This window comes from Phacochoerus africanus, chromosome 5, assembly GCF_016906955.1.
Source record: "Phacochoerus africanus isolate WHEZ1 chromosome 5, ROS_Pafr_v1, whole genome shotgun sequence".
NCBI lineage: Eukaryota > Metazoa > Chordata > Mammalia > Artiodactyla > Suidae > Phacochoerus > Phacochoerus africanus.
Window position 1 is genome coordinate 51000557 of NC_062548.1, and position 15777 is coordinate 51016333.

Sequence of the window (15777 nt, forward strand, 5' to 3'; positions counted from 1 at the left end):
GTTAACGAACCTGACTATTATCCATGAGGATGTGGGTTTAATCCCTGAACCCACTCAGTGGGTTAAGGCTCTGCTGTTGCTGTGAGCTGTGGTGTAGGTCATAGACACAGCTCGGATCCTGTGGCTGTGGTGTAGGACAGCAGCTACAGCTCTGATTCAGCCCCTAGCCTGGGAACCTCCATATGCCACAGGTGCGGCCCTAAAAAAGACAAAAGACAAAATAATAATAATAATAATAAGGATCCAGCGTTACCCAGAGCTGTGGTACAGGTTGCAGATATGGCTTGGATTTGACCCATAAGTCCAGGAAATTCCATATGCTGCAGGAGCAGCCCTAAAAAGACAAAAAAAAAAAATTATTAAAAAATTTTAAATTCTGGTAAAAAATATGTAACAAAGTGTACCATCTTTACTATTTTTCCAGCATGCACTTTAGTAATGCTAAGCATGTTCCTGTACATTGTTGGGAAACAATCTCCAGATCTTTTCCATCTTGCAAAGCTGAAACTCTGTACTCATTGAGTGATAACTCCCCATCCCTCCTCCTTCACCTCCTGGCAATCACCGTCTCTACCATCTGCCTCTGAATCTGCTCTGGCTACCCCACCTAAGGGAATCATACACCACTTGTCCTGTTGCGAGTGGCTTATTTCACTTAGCACAATGCCCTCAAGACAAACTGCATTTCTTTTCTTTTCTTTTCCTTTTTGCTTTTTAGGGCTGCACTTTTGATATATGGAAGTCCCTGGGTAGCCACAGCAATGTAGGCTCTGAGACGCATCTGTGACCCACACCATCGCTCATGGCAGCGGCAGATCCTCACTGATTGGGGCCAGGGATCGAACCCACATCCTCATGGATACTAGTTGGGTTCTTAACCCACTGAGGTACAGTGGGAACTCCCTGCTCCCAGCACTTGCAATTGTCTGCTTTTCTGTGTTTACTCCACTAAAAGTTTAGAAAAACAGTGACTTTTTCCGCCTTCCACTGTCAGACTGGGGGTCACCTCAGGGTCTCAGGCAGCGTTCCCCACATCTGAGCCCCATGCAGTGGTGGGAAAGGGGCCTCCCCAGGCTGGAAAACAAGGTTCCTCCCAACTCTGCCACCTTTCACCTCTCCATGATGCTTCTCTGCCCCCTGGCGGAGGGAGGGGACCTGAGCAGAACCACATCCCTAAGTGGAACCCCCACCCCCACCCCTTGCCCCGTGCCTTGTGCCCTGCTTCTCCTCACCTTCTCGCCCACGTCAGTCAGGCCAGAAAGGGTCTCATCAGGGTCCAGAAAGCTTGGGCCTGGGCTGGTACGAGAGGGTGGGGCTGCAGATGGAGTTGGCTGGGAGAAGCTGCAGGTGGGAGAAGATGCAGGTGGGAGCTGCTGGGCAGGGCTGCAGGTGAGAGGCTGCAGGAGCTGCTATTTAAGGGGAGGAAGTAGCCTGAAGTCTGCAATTAGCCTGCTTCATCTCGCGGGAACTTGCTCTCCTGCTAGCTGGGGGACAGAGGGGCCGACTGTAGGCAGCATGAGCATGGGAGGCCTCTGGCCGTGGGTGTTGGCTCTGCTCACTTTGCCTGGTAAGTGGGTTGCTTCACCCTCCTCGCCTTCCTCGTTTTGGCTCCAGCCTACCCGGTGTGGGATTGGCGAGAGGGTGTGGCTGGGGCCTGCAGGGATGCCAATTGATCTGCCGGACTCAGAGAACCAGCTTCTAGGGATCTTCCTAGAAGTCAGCACCTGGGGGCCCCAAGAGGGGGATCTCCTGAAGACCCTAAGAGCAGAGGGACAACAGGAACGGCCCTGCAGATGTTCACCCCAGGCTCAACCAGACTGAGCCCATTTCCGGAGGTCTGGGCTGAGGAGGGCGCTGCTGGGCAGGGTCCGAGGCTAGCTCACACCCAGCTGCCAGTCTTGGAGCCTAAGGCCTGTCCCTGCCTCCCTCCTTTTTGCTCCCTCCAGACACTCAGAGCTTGGGGTTCCCTTTTAGAGCCCCATCCTGTTCCTGCCAAGGGAGCTCCTTCCTCAAAGTTGTCCAGCCCTTGGGACCAGGGGAGGCCAGGGAGCTCCCGGGACTCCCTTTGGGGGCCTACTTGTGTGAAGGGCCCAGGTCTTGTGCTCCGACCACCCCCCCAAATCCACCCCACCCTACCCTATGTCCAGTCATCCTGAGTCACTCTCAGGGGCACTTCGGGCATTGTGCTTATGTACCTGTCCGGGCCAGGCTGCATCTTGGGAGCGCCCTCATCCTCTCGCTGCCCTGGAACCTGTGGGACCAGATTCGCAGAAGACCTCACCCCCGAGGGGACCCAGACATCCTGGGACAAGGACATCCCTGCAATTAACCAAGGTAAGGCCACTGTGTCCTCTTGTGAGGTGGGGGGTATCATGCTGAACTCTGGGCTGAGCAGGGAGGAAATGGGCCAGTTTGCTTGGTGGGTCTTGCTGAGTAGCACTTCCATGGGCAACTTTTTTTTTTTTTTTTTTTTTTGCTTTTTAGGGCCACACCTGCAGCTTATGGAGGTTCCCAGGCTAGGGGTCTAATTGGAGCTGCAGCTGCCTGCCTACAGCACAGCCACAGCAACGCCAGATCTGAGCCACCTCTTCAACCTACACCACAGCTCATGGCAATGAGCTCATCCTATCAGCAAGGCCAGGGATGAAACCTGGGTCCTCAAGGATGCTAGTGAGGTTCATTGACTGCTGAGCCACAACGGGAACTCCCACAGGCAAATTCTTAGGTCCATTTTTCTGTATCGGCTCTTTTGGGTTGTTACTTTGATAAAAAGGAGGGAAAAGCAGAGGGGTTTTTGGTTTTGTTTTGTTTTTTTAAACCAGCCTGATAAAGTATGGGGCTCTGCAAGTCTGGTGTTGAGTGGATGTTTAGGAATGTGGCTGCCACCTGGTGCAGGATGACCTGCAGGTGTGAGGTGCTGGGGGTCCAAAGACCGGGAAGCATGAGCCTCGGGCCTCCCTGTCTGGGGAATCTCAGCTGAAAAATGAGAACGTATAGCCAACCTGGGACTAAGCAGGTTGAAACAGACTGGTGTTCAGATGTTGGAGCTGAAGTGTTGGGTGAACACAGGGTTGGCGGGGAGAGCAGACCTAGGCCTGGGGGAGGGGAATCAGCCTCTGTGGATGGAATAGCCGCCATGTGGCCCACCCACCTCTTACTCTGGGAGAAGCTCGAGCAGGGTGCTCTGCTACCTTTCGGTCACTGTGACTAATTCTGGCCACTTCCAGACCAATTGGAGGCTTCCCTGGCTTTGCTTTGCAGCTGCTGTGGAGGACACTCTGCTTGGGCTGCTGGTGGCCCAGTAACTACCTGTGAGCCTCATGCAGTGACTGGTCAGGGTGAGCTTTCCTGGGAGGCGCACACCCTCCCCAGCTGCTGGGAATGTGGGGGCTAAGGTCTGGCAGCTGGAGGCCCTCAGCCAGGAATGCCTGCGGAGCAATGCCCTCCTCTGCTTGGGGGGCGGCCCACCCACAACACACAGGCTAGCCTCCCTGCCTCAAGGTGGGCCAATTCTGCCTCACCTGGGGGCCAAAGCTCCCGTGTGGTCAGGGTGAGGCTGGCCTGCAGCTGAGCCCGCTTCTCTCTCAGCGCTCTCCATCTCTCCTCATGCCCGTGATAAATTACTGGCTTCTAGGAACCCCACCTAAGCCACCTTCAGGAGGCCAGACACTTCTCTAAGATTCCTGCTGGGGCTGATACTTAGGAAAGAGGCTGTGGGGAAGGCTGCCAGCTGTGGCAGAAAATGAGGCTGGAGGGAGGAGAAGCTGGTGTGGGGGGAGGGCAAGGGGGAAGGGGGGGCTTGCAGGGGCCTCCTGTGGTGGGGCGGGCTGGAGTTCCTGTCACTTGCCACCATGAAGGTCCTGATTATTACACAGATGGGTAGGAGGTGAGATGGGACAGGAGAGCCCAGGATGTGTTCCAGGGAGTGTGGCTTGGGCTAGAGTGGAAGGTGGAGCCAGCTGGAAGAAATAGCAGCTCCCTGAGAGCAGAGGGCCTCGATTTCAGGAGGCAGGTGCTGGGGCATGGGAGAAGTGCCCTGTTTGAGCAGCAGAAGCGTGTGAGTAGGCTGACTCAGAGGGGCTGTGCGGCTTGCCTGAGGCCATACAGCTTCGGTGCCCAGGGAAGCTCCAGAGCCTGAGGAAGGGACAGACTTATGGGGTTGCTTGGCCTGCAGCCAAGGTGTCTGCTGGGCCTGTCCTCGAGTCTGTGTTCTGGGGGACATGGGCCCACACGTCCCTCCCTCCCTTCTCAGGGCTGATCCCAGAGGAAACCCCAGAGAGCAGCTTCCTCATCGAGGGGGACATCCTCCGGCCGGTGAGTGTGAGCTCGCACGCATGCGTACACACACACACACACACACACACACACACACACGGGTGTAAATAACCTCATAGATAGTGTCAGAGACCTTTGGGCCCACCCTTGGTGTCATAAGGGTGTGAAGTGTGAGGGATCCATGTTTGTTGCTCATAGCTTGATCGATTCCTCCTCTTGCCAAAGGCAGAGTGCATGTTCCATTAGGACTAAGCAGCCCAAGGGAGGCTACTACCTGGAGTGGTGGCCTCAGTCAGCCTGGGAGGGCTTCCTGAAGGAGGGGGGTTGGATCTTTCAAGCCCAAGCTTTCCACCCTTCCGCAGGGGAGTATTGGGACAAAGGAAGAGATGAGAAATGGTTGGCAGAGTGGCTGGTGGGGCTGTAGGCAGGTGTTTGTGGTGAACACAAAAGGTGGTAGATGGTCTAAGGAAGACACAACAAGGAGTAATGCAGTCACCATCCTGCGGGCTGGGAGCTGGAGAGGATAAGGGACAGTCAGAAAGGGAGAAGGCTGGATGGGCATCAGGGTGACTTGCAGAGATGTGTGTGTGTGTGTGTGTGTGTGTGTGTGTGTGTAGGACCACACCTGTGGCATATGGAGGTTCCCAGGCTAGGGGTCAAATTGGAGCTATAGCTGCCAGCCTACACCACAGCAACGCCAGATCTGAGCTACAGCTGTGACCTACACCACAGCTCATGGCAATGTTGGATCCTTAACCCACTGAGTGAGGCCAGAATCGAACCCGCATCCTCATGGATACTAGTCAGGTTCATTACCGCTGAGCCACAATGGGAACACTTCTTGACTTTCTAGATATGCAAACAATTCATGGGAATTTTTTTTTTTTAATGGCTGTACCTGCAGCATATGGGAAGCTCTTGGGCCAGGGATTGAATCTGAGCCACAGTAATGGCAATGCCAGATCCTTTAACCCACTGTGCTGGTCTGGGGATCAAACCCACACTTCCAGTGACCCAAGTTGCTGCAGTTGGATTCTTAACCCACTGCGCCATGGCAGAAACTCCTGCAATGCCATCTTTTAGGAGACTAGGAATGGCAGAGGCTCGTAAATAGGACAGTGACTGGGAGAGAGTGAGACTGGTCGGAGGCTGCTCACCAATGATACAGCATGAGGCTGGGCTGGAGAGCCAGAGGCTGGGCTGGGCACTGGGCAGGAACCCCAGGGAGAGGGCGAAGCCCTTGTTCTCTGTTACCCAGTGAGTGCAGGGGGTAAAAGCAGAACCCAGTACAACCTTTCATAGCCAGTGGGGCAGGATGTGCTTGGGTGCTGTGATGCCTACCCTCAAAAGGTGTTTGTTGGCAGAATAAAGAAGCTGCTGAGGCCACGTGTGGAGCCTTAGAATCAGGAGGATCATGTCCCCATTTTTTTCCACCTGTGCCTACACACTCGGTGAGCTCAGCCGGCTGCTGTGCTCCAGAAAGGGATGGGGTGGTGGGGCTGCTGTTGGTGCTGAGCCTTCTGAGCCATTTATGGGTGCTGGACTCCTAGCCAGCCTCTTCTTCAGGGAGTATTTTGCTTTTTTCTCTGCCTGATAAAGTCTCAAGTTGTTTGTTCTCTGGCACAAAGGGTTGTGCTGTGCATTGCAGCTCGTGTGGCAGGCCTGCTGGCTTTCTCTGTGCCTATCCCACTTCTAATGACCTGCCACCCTCACATACCTGGGGGGCCTACTTCTTATATCCTCAGGGTTCCTGTGGCCTGAGCTATGGTGCCCTTGGGGCCAGAAAGCTTGGCTGGCCTGGATCCCTGAGCTGCCCTCTCTTCTCAGAGTCCCTTCCGGCTGTTCTCGGCTACCAACAACAAGTGGCCCAAGAATGGTGGCGTCGTGGAGGTCCCCGTTGTGCTCTCCAGCAAGTACGGTGAGCGAGCCGGCACCCCAGTCCTGGGAGCCATGGGCCTCCCTCCCTGCGCCAGCCCCTCATTCCCAGGGTAGCCTGGGCTCCTCTCTGGGTTTTTATTCTCTCTTGCTCTGCATCCCTGTGCCCCCTCCACCATCAACACCACCCAAAGGACCCTTTGGCCAGAGCCCTTCTAATCCCAAGGGCCCCCGAGCTGGAAAGTTAAAATCTTGGGGCTGATGGTGAAGGTACATCTAGGGACTGTCTGATCATTTCAAGTCCAAATGGGCCAGAGGGCAGTGACCTGCCCAAGGTGGCACAGCCCTTGGGTCTGTCTGGAGCCCTGATTTCTTCTCCCTACATCATCACATTTTTCTTTCTCTCTTATTCTTTCTCTTTTTCTTTTTCTTTCTTTTTATGACGGAAACCTGCAGCATATGGAATTTCTTGGGCCAGGGATCGAGCACCGTCACTTTTTCTCTTTCTCTTTTCTCTTTCATTCTTTTTCTCTCTTTTTATGGCTGCACCTGCAGCACATGGGAGTTCCTGGATCAAAGATTGAACCTGAGCTGCAGCTGTGGCAACATGGATCCTTTAGCCCACTGCAGGGGGGTTCAGGGTGGAAGCCTCACTTCTGCAGAAAACCAAGCCGCTACAGTTGGATCCTTACCCCAGTGTGCCATGGTGAGAACTCCACGCTGCCCTGTCTTCTGTTTTGGGAGAGTGGTCTGAAGCTCAGTTGCTGCCCATGGACAGATTTCCAAGGGGCCACGAGGCTGGGGGTGGGGAGGGAGGGCCTTGGCTGGGGCTGCAGCCAGGGTGTCTCCTCTGCAGACAAGCCCAGCCGGCAAGTCATCCTGGAGGCGTTTGCTGAGTTCGAACACTTCACGTGCATCAGGTTTGTCGACTATGAGGGCCAGAGGGACTTCATTTCCATCGTACCCATGTCTGGGTAAGTGCTTCCAGGTCGGGGTGTGAGTGTTCATCTGTGCGTATGTGCAGGGGGAGAGCCTCGGCTGTTTTGAGTTCAGTATGGAATTAACAAAGCCCTCGTCTAAAACTCATGTCTGGACTGTCCTCCTGGGTCCAGAGTTCCCCTGCCTGTCTGAGTGGTGTGCCTGACATGAGCACACTTAAGACAGAAGGTGGGGGAGAGTAGGAGTTCCCACTGTGGCTCAGTGTGTTAGGAACCCAACTAGTATCCATGAGGACTCTGATGCTAGTCAGGTTTGATCTCTGGCCTCACTCTGGGTTAAGGATCGGGTGTGGCTGTTGCTGTGGCGTAGGCTGGCAGCTGCAGCTCTAATTTGACCGTTAGCCTGGGAACTTCCGTATGCCACAGGTGCAGCCCTAAAAAAGCACACACACACACACACACACACACACAAAAAAAAAAAAAATGGGAGAGAGGAGGGCAAGGATAGGCTCTGAACTCTGTTATGGATCCCTCATCCCCATTTCTGGGGAGTGAGCACAAGTATCCTGGGACAGACTTGGCCTTGGATCCATGTCCCACGGTGCAGAGCGTGGTGACTCTGGCAGCTTCCTTCATGTCTGAGCCTTGCCTGTCTTCTTGCTAAAATCAGGGTAATGGGGAGTTCCTGTTGTGGCGCAGGGGAAACGAATCTGACTAGAAACCTTGAGGTTGCAGGTTCAATCCCTGGCCTCGCTCAGTAGGGTAAAGATCCAGCATTGCCGTGAGCTATGATGTAGGTCGCAGACATGGCTCAGATCTGGTGTTGCTGTGGCTGTGGCATAGGCCGGCGGCTACAGCTCTGATTAGACTCCTAGCCCGGGAACCTCCACATGCTGCAGGTGCGGCCCTGACAAGATGACAAAATAAAATAAAATAAAACCAGGGTAATGGCAATACTGATTAGCTTGTTAGGGGCCTGAGAGAGTGTCTGAGGCTCTAACTTGGGGCTCCCCACTTGGGAACACCCACATTAGTATCCTCCTTGCAGCACAGGCTGGTGACGGGGTTCCAGTCGACCCCTTTCACAGAAGGCCAGGCAGTGAGGGGACTTGGGAACAGGAAGCCCAGGACTAGTGTCCAGGATGGGGCCTGGATCCCTGGTCTTGGGAGGGGGCAAGGGGCCTGGCTCTGCTGACTCTCTGGGCTGGTGCCCACCCTGCGTTCTCGTGGCCCCGCAGGTGCTTCTCTAGCATAGGGCGCAATGGAGGGATGCAGGTGGTATCCCTGGGACCCAGCTGTCTCCAGCGGGGCCGGGGCATTGTCCTGCATGAGCTCATGCACGTGCTGGGCTTCTGGCATGAGCATTCAAGGGCCGACCGGGACCGCTACATCCGCGTGAACTGGAACGAGATCCTCCCAGGTGAGTCAGGTTGTGCACAGCCAGGCTGGATGGTGAGTGGGGAGGGAGGGGGGGAGGTGGTCCTGGGTGGAGAGAGTGGCAGGCACAGGCCAGGACCTGAGGAGTTGCCTGGCTATTTGGAGCAGTTGTCCCTCTTTTCTACCTGCCTGACTCTGTGAAGGTGGGGTTCCTGCTTCTTTCAAGGAGAGAAGTCTGGGTGCTGCCGCACTGGGCTCTGAGCCTTCGTTGCCCCCTCAGTCATCCTGAGCTAAGCATCCATTTGTGCTATGTCTCATTTCTCATCCCTGAACCTGGCAGTTACCTGGGAGAGAGTCGGTGGTCTTAGGACTCTTGCTCACTGTGTACTCAACCAGCAGTCTCTGGATGCACTATGCAGGGTTGGGGCAGGGGCTATGTTCCAGCTGGGGGGCACTGAACCAAGACAGAAGCCCTGGGGGTAGTGGGCTTCATGTGCCAAGTGCTGAATGCAAGAGGCAGAGGGCAGAGCTGTAGGGGCTCAGCGTCTGTGAGATGGATGCTGAGGGGGAACCTGGGATGTAAAGAACAGGGAGACCATGTCCTAAAAGGTGGCGGTGGGAAAGCAGTCTGGTCTGGGCCACTGCTTTGGATGCCGGGGAGCAGCAGGTGCGTGCTGGGGTTCTGACTCCAGCAATGGTGGGACCCTGCCCTTCAGAGGAGGGGGAGAGCCTCATGTAGAAGGTGAGAGGAGTTGAGACAATTGCTACAGGAGGAAGGGAAGTAGAGGAGGTAAATGATTTTTGGTTTGAGGGTACAGATGAGGAGGAGCTGGGAGGATTGCTGTGAGCACAGGGCTTTGGGTGTGAGCGCCTTTGCAACTGCTGTGGGGTTAGCCAGGTGACATGGTCAGGGGAGGGTGTCTGAGGTAGAGACTAGCATGCATGGATGCCCTCCACCCCAAGAATGGGATGGGAAGATGGGAGCACCTTTCAATGGGATGGGGGATGGGGAATGGACATTGAGTTCAGGAATTCGTCTAGGGAAATGGGAGGGGGGTGCGATGACGATGACACCATGCCTTGAAAATAGACTGTAATCCTTTTAAGTGTTCATGAAATACTTATGAAAACTTCTGATAGCCATAAAAACTTCAAATTTGAAAAAGTAGAATTTGAAAACGTAGAAGTAATACAAGTTTGATCATGATGTAAAAGGCAGGAACAAAATGAAACAAACTCTTTCCACTTGGAAATTAAAGTTTAAAAAATAAACACTTTTCTTTTAGCTATGGAATTAAATTGCAGGGGTTGTTTAAAAAGCATGAAAGCACATTAGAACCAAAGGTTCACAGCTAAAGCCATGCTCAGGGAGAATGTGTAGCCTTAAATACCTGTATCAATAAAAAGAACAAATCAAGCATTTCAATCCAAGTTAAGAAAAAAATGAAAGCAGGATGGAATTAATGAAAAGTAAAGGCAGGAATTAATGAAAAGTAAAGGCAGAAATTAATGAGTTAGAGAACAAACAGCACTAATAGGTTAAACACCAGCTACCCTAATGGAAAAAATTGCTTAAGAATGGAAAAAGATGAGAATACATTTGTATTTAGTTAACATGTGCAGAACAGATTGCTGAAACATACAAACTAATAACAGTAATTAACTGTAGGGGTGGGGAGGTGGGCATTCAGAAGGGAGATGGAGTGGGAGATTTACATAATATCTTAACATTTTTCGATTTTTTTTTTTTTTTTGCCACCCTGTGGCATGTGAAAGTTCCTGTGCCAGGGATCAAATCTGAGCCTCAGCTGTGACCCACGCTGCAGCCACTGGCAACACTGGATCCTTAACCCACTGCACCAGGGATTGAACCCATACCCTTGCAGTACCTGAACCACTGCAGAGACAATGCCCATGCCACTGAGGCATAGTTGGAACTCCATTTTTTGATTTTTTGAATCAGATAAGCTGCCTATTCAAAGTTATGTTAATATCATAACTTAAAGGTTTTTAAAAGGAAGAAATAAGCATGCTCTATTGGACAGGTACGTCAGGCAGGTGATGGATATAAAGGTATTGTACCATTTTAGTGGTGAAGAGGCTGCTGGTGACCATGCGTGGGTGTGGAGGTGGCTGGATGGAGGGTGCAGCAGTTCTTTCTGAGGCTCACTGTGCCGGGTAGGAGAGAAATCGAGGGAGGAAACATTCTTCCTCCCAGGCCTAGGGCACCCAAGCGACAGGGAGAGCAGGTGTTCTGGCCAATGGGGAAGGGCTGGGCTGCACATCTGGGCGGGGCGGATGCTACAGGGTGGAGGCAGGGAGAGGGGTTTGCTGCTGGGAGTGAGAGATGGCCACTGCCGCTGCCTCACAAGGCTTTAAAGCTAGGTTAGGGAGTAGGTACTTTACCTCTCCAGTAGGGGGCGGCCAAGACTCTGTGCAGCTGCGATTTCATGGACGCTGTAGGTCATGAGAGAGGTAGTCTCACACAAGGTGAGCTTGGAAGGAGGAGAAAGAGATGGAGAGAAGCCTTAGGAGGCCATGGCGGGCCAGCCATCAAGTCCCTATGTTTGTACGTCAGCTGGTGCAAGTCTGGAACCTTCCCAGGGTACCAAGGAGATGGGGATCAAGGATCAGTCCTGGGGGGTAGGGATGTGTGCATTTGGCTGTAGTTTGGACCCTTCAGCTCAGGTAGGTTATACATTTCCAGAAACCTCCTATCATTTCCCTTTCTTTGCCCGCCCCTGCCCTCTTACCCCCGCCCTCTTCCTGCCCACCCCCCACCCCCACCCCGAGCCTCCCCCCAGCCCCCGCCATCTTTCCACCCCTCCCCCCGCCCTTCCCCCCATTGCCAAGTATTTTTTCAGGCTTTGAAATCAACTTCATCAAATCTCGGAGCAGCAACATGCTGGTGCCCTATGACTACTCGTCAGTGATGCACTATGGGAGGTGAGAACCCCTTTTCCTCCCGTCCCTCTGTGCTGCCCTGCCAGCCCCTGCCCTGATCTGGACTCAGGCCCCTGCCTGCTGGTTTCAGGCTTGCCTTCAGCCGGCGTGGGCTGCCCACCATCACGCCCCTCTGGGCCCCCAGTGTCCACATTGGCCAGCGATGGAACCTGAGCACCTCAGACATTGCACGGGTCCTCAGGTTGTATGACTGCAGCCAGAGTGGCCATGACCCCCCCAAGAAAGGTGAGTGATGGGGGGGGGGGCAGCGTGATCTGAGGAGCTGGAAGGGAGCTCCTGTGTTGAGGTGGCGACCACGAGGGTGGAGTGCTGGGAGGTGAGTGGGTGAGATCACTAGGGGCTCACCACAGAGATGCAGCAAAAGCATTGGAAAACCCAACACTCACTATGATCATAAAAACTGTTGGCAATTAGGAACAGAGCCCACTTTCTTAACCTTAATGTGAGTATCTGCCAAAAACCCAGAGAAACAAACCACTTCTACTGTCAAAACATTGAAGTCGAGACCAGGACAAGTTTTTCCACCATTGTCCCATTTATTCAACAACGTAGAGAAAGTCTTAGCCATTGTGGGATAGAAAGAAAAAATCAAGTCTGAGGATTGGAAAGGAAGCAAAAACATTCATTATTCATAGATGATAATTATCTACATTGAAAGTAATAAAATCTATAAACAAATTGCTAGAACTAAAGAATTTTTTAAAGGTAAAATATAATCAATATATAAAAATCAGTTGTAAGAGTTCTCTTGTAGCGCATTGGTGTTGTTACACCGCAGCGGCTTGGATTGCTGCTGTGGTGCAGGTTCGATCCCTGCCCTTGGAACTTGCTGTGGTTGTAGCAAAAAAAAAAAAAAAAAATTGTATTTCTGTATATCCGTAGTGAAACATAATTCTTAAAAAAGATACCATTATAATAGTGAAGATAAAATGTCCTAAGGAATAAATCGGACAAGATATATAAAATTCTAGTTTTTTATTAAAAATCATTAAGGAATACTTAAGTAAATACATAGAGATGTAGCATATTAAAAGGAAGACGTCTCATATTAAAAGGAAGACAATGTAAAAATGTAATTCTCTGATTTACAGACTCAGTAAATTCCCATTGAAAATCCCAGTAAGGGAATTCCCATCGTGGCTCAGTGGTTAACAAATCCGACTAGCATCCATGAGGATATGGGTTCAATCCCTGGCCTCACTCAGCATGTTAAGACCTGGCATTGCCCTGAGTGGTGTAGGTCGCAGACGTGGCTCAGATCCTGTGTTGATGTGGGCATGGCGTAAGCCATTGGCTACAGCTCAGATTTGACCCCTAGCCCGGGAACTTCCATAGGCTGTGTGTTCAGCCCTAGAAAGACCAAAAAAAAAAAAAAAAAAAAAAAAAAGAAAAACAACAAAAAAAGAAAATCCCAGTAAGTTTGAAGATCTTGACAAGATGATCCTAAAATCTATATTAAAAACACAAAAGGCTAATTATAGCTGAGATACCTCAAAGTGGAGGGACTGCCCTAGCAGATGAGTAGTTAATGTAGATTATAAAATGTCTTTATAGGAGTTCCCATCATGGCTCAGCGGTTAATGAAACCGACTAGCATCCATGAGGATGCAGGTTCGATCCCTGGCCTTGCTCAGTGGGTTAAGGATCCGGACCTGCCAGGAGCTGCGGTGTAGGTTGCAGACACAGCTTGGATCTGGCGTTGTTGTGGCTATGTTGTAGGCTGGCAGTTGTAGCTCCAATTTGACCCCTAGCATGGAAACCTCCATATGCCACGGGTGTAGCCCTAAAAAGACAAAAAGTCTTTATATAAATAATAGCATATAAATGTATAACTGCGTATATTTACATATGTGTATATGCTATACAAGTATAGTATTGGTACAAGGGTAGAAAATTACCCATTGAAACCAAACGCTGAGTCCAGAGATGAGTCCTACTCAGGTATGGATACTGGACACTTGATAAAGGGGACTTGAACCTTAGAGAAAGAACAGACTAGCCACTAAATGACTCTAAGACTAGTTCCCTGTTAGAGACAAGCATTCCTACCTTTTCTGCCCTAGGGTTCCAGGCCCACAGCAATGGTGGAAGCCCCACTCCTGCCTCTAGACCGTACCTGCAGCAGCTTCTCAAGGCATTACTGACAGAATCCAGGAGCCCTGACGACAGTGGCTTTGGGACTAAAGGCCAGCGTGGGGTTGCTGGGCCTGAGAGAGCCCCCGTGCATGGAAGCCCCATGCCCTGAGGAATTTCGATGTAGAGGCCTCTGTAAAGCCACCTGAGGCCCCAGCTTCCTCCCTAAGGTCAAGGCCTGGAGCAGGTGTTCCTGGTATTGCCCTGGAGCAGTCCTGGCAGGCCCAGGTGCCCACTGGACCCCCAGCTCCATCTCTAGAAGGAGAAGACTAGCCATCATCCAGCTGGGCTGTTCTGGGGAATCCTGCTCTCCCAGGAGCCCATGTACCTGGTGGTTGCTTCATATGGACCCCCAGAGATCAAGCCTGTAGCTCTGTCCCCAGGGGGGGAGGGCATCCTCTACCCAGAGTAGCCGAGTTGTGTAACCCTTGGCCCCTCTGGGCAGCACCCCTGGCTGCCTGTCTGAGGCCCAGGCCTCTCCCTCTGACCCTTCCTTCCCTGTCATGTTCCCCCAAGGGCTCCTGGGGACAGAGGGGCTCTCTAGGTCTGTCAGGATGCCTGACTGCCTGTTCTCAATTTCTGCCCTAGCCCTGGGTGAGTCCGGGTGCCTTCTCCAGGGACAGAGATCCACAGGGGTGGGGAGAAGCATGTTCCAGTCCTGAAGGCTCTGGGGCAGCATCCCGTAGCTGAGGCCCAGACCCCCAGCCTGGACCATGGGTACCTCCAGCTTGGCCTTGGTGGGGGTGTGTGTGTCCTGCCTGGGACCCGGGGCAGCCTTCAGTCCTGATGTCTGAGTGCTGGGAGCGTGGCTCTGCAGCCAGCACCCCTCACCTGGCCCTCCATGAGGATTTCAGAGCCCAACTTCCAGCCCTGCTGCCCAGGGAGAGGAAGAAAGAGGGACCCTCCAGGACTGTGCACGGGGACCTCGCCAAGAACACGAGGACCATGAAGCCAGGAATCAGGGCTGCATTTCCAGGAATCTTGTTGCTACTTGACACCCATTCTTCTCCCCAGGATTTGGCCAGTGGAGGCCTTGGGAGGTGGAGAGGGGTTGTGGGGTCACCCTGCTTGTCTTCCTGCAGCCAAGCCCCTCTCCTCTTCAGCTCCTGGCCTCCCTGACTAGGGCTATACAAGGGCAAAGAAAGTCTCTAGGGCTGCCAGGGCGTGAGCTGGGAGCCCCCAGTGTGCCTGGGGTGGAAGAGGAGCAGGAACCCGTGTCCTGTTCCTGTGGGGCCAGGTGCCTCCTGTGTCTTGGGAGAAGGCAGAAATAAAATTGGGGGCTTGCTCTAGGAGTCTGAGGCTGGGCTGACTACTTCCTACCTGAGTGCCTTTAACCCTCCTGCTTGCCGTGGATGGAAGGTTCCATGGGAGGGAACAGACTCGGGAAAGCAATTGGACATGCTTAAGTGAACGGCCATGTAGGGCTGAGGCATGTCCTCTGCCCACCTCTTTGCTGTGTCAGGGGACATAAGGGCATGCTAGTGCGACCAGGAGCTTCTGGCCTCAGATAATCTTGGGTTTCCGTCCATCTGAGTTAAGGATTTTCTTTTCATTTTCCTTTTTTTTTGGGGGGGGGGGCTGCCTGGGTGACATGAAGTTCCTAGTAGGGGTCAAATTGGAGCTGTAGTTGTTGGCTTAGGCCACAGCAACGCCAGATCCAAGCCTTGTCTGTGACCTACACCACAGCTCACGGCAATGCCAGATCCTTAACCCACTGAGCGAGGCCAGGGATCAAACCTGCATCCTCATGGATACTTGTCAGATTTGTTTCCACTGAGCCACAGTGGGAACTCCCTGAGTCGAAAGATTTTCTAAAACTGATCAGAGGCCTGATCTGAGGAGTTAGCATCAGGGAAGGCTCATAGAGTGGGAGGATGCTGTTCCTTGTCTTGCTCCCAGACATGGGAGGTGTGGTATCAGAGTTTAGGGGAGTAGGGGCTTGGGCCATGCTTTTAGCAGGTGATAGCTCCCCTGGGGTGTGGGGTTGCAAGCAAAGACTCAGGCCCAGCCTAGGAGACAGTTCAGTACCTGTTTATCAGAAGTGAGTGTGGCTGCAGCATGATCTGTGTGTGTCTGAATAGCCGAGCCAGGCCTCTGACCCCAGGGCTGGGCTTTCTTGGTGGCCCCAAGAGGAGGTGCTGTGCCTTGTGTGTTGTGAGGTCCTCCCACCTCCCAGAGACTGCCTGTCAGGAGCCTCTGTTAGGATGTGGATTTT

At 52.8% G+C, this 15777-nt stretch overlaps 1 protein-coding gene across 1 annotated transcript; it reads left to right on the forward strand.

Annotated features, from left to right (window-relative positions):
* The first annotated feature begins 1356 nt into the window (after positions 1-1356).
* ASTL (astacin like metalloendopeptidase) lies at positions 1357-14836 on the forward strand. Its single transcript, XM_047781266.1, is given in 10 exon segments — positions 1357-1567; positions 2209-2334; positions 4253-4314; positions 6103-6193; positions 7007-7124; positions 8327-8508; positions 11330-11411; positions 11500-11654; positions 13493-13636; positions 13639-14836. Coding segments are annotated over 10 exon segments (1209 nt in total). The 5' UTR covers positions 1357-1515; the 3' UTR covers positions 13836-14836.
* Positions 14837-15777: the final 941 nt, after the last annotated feature.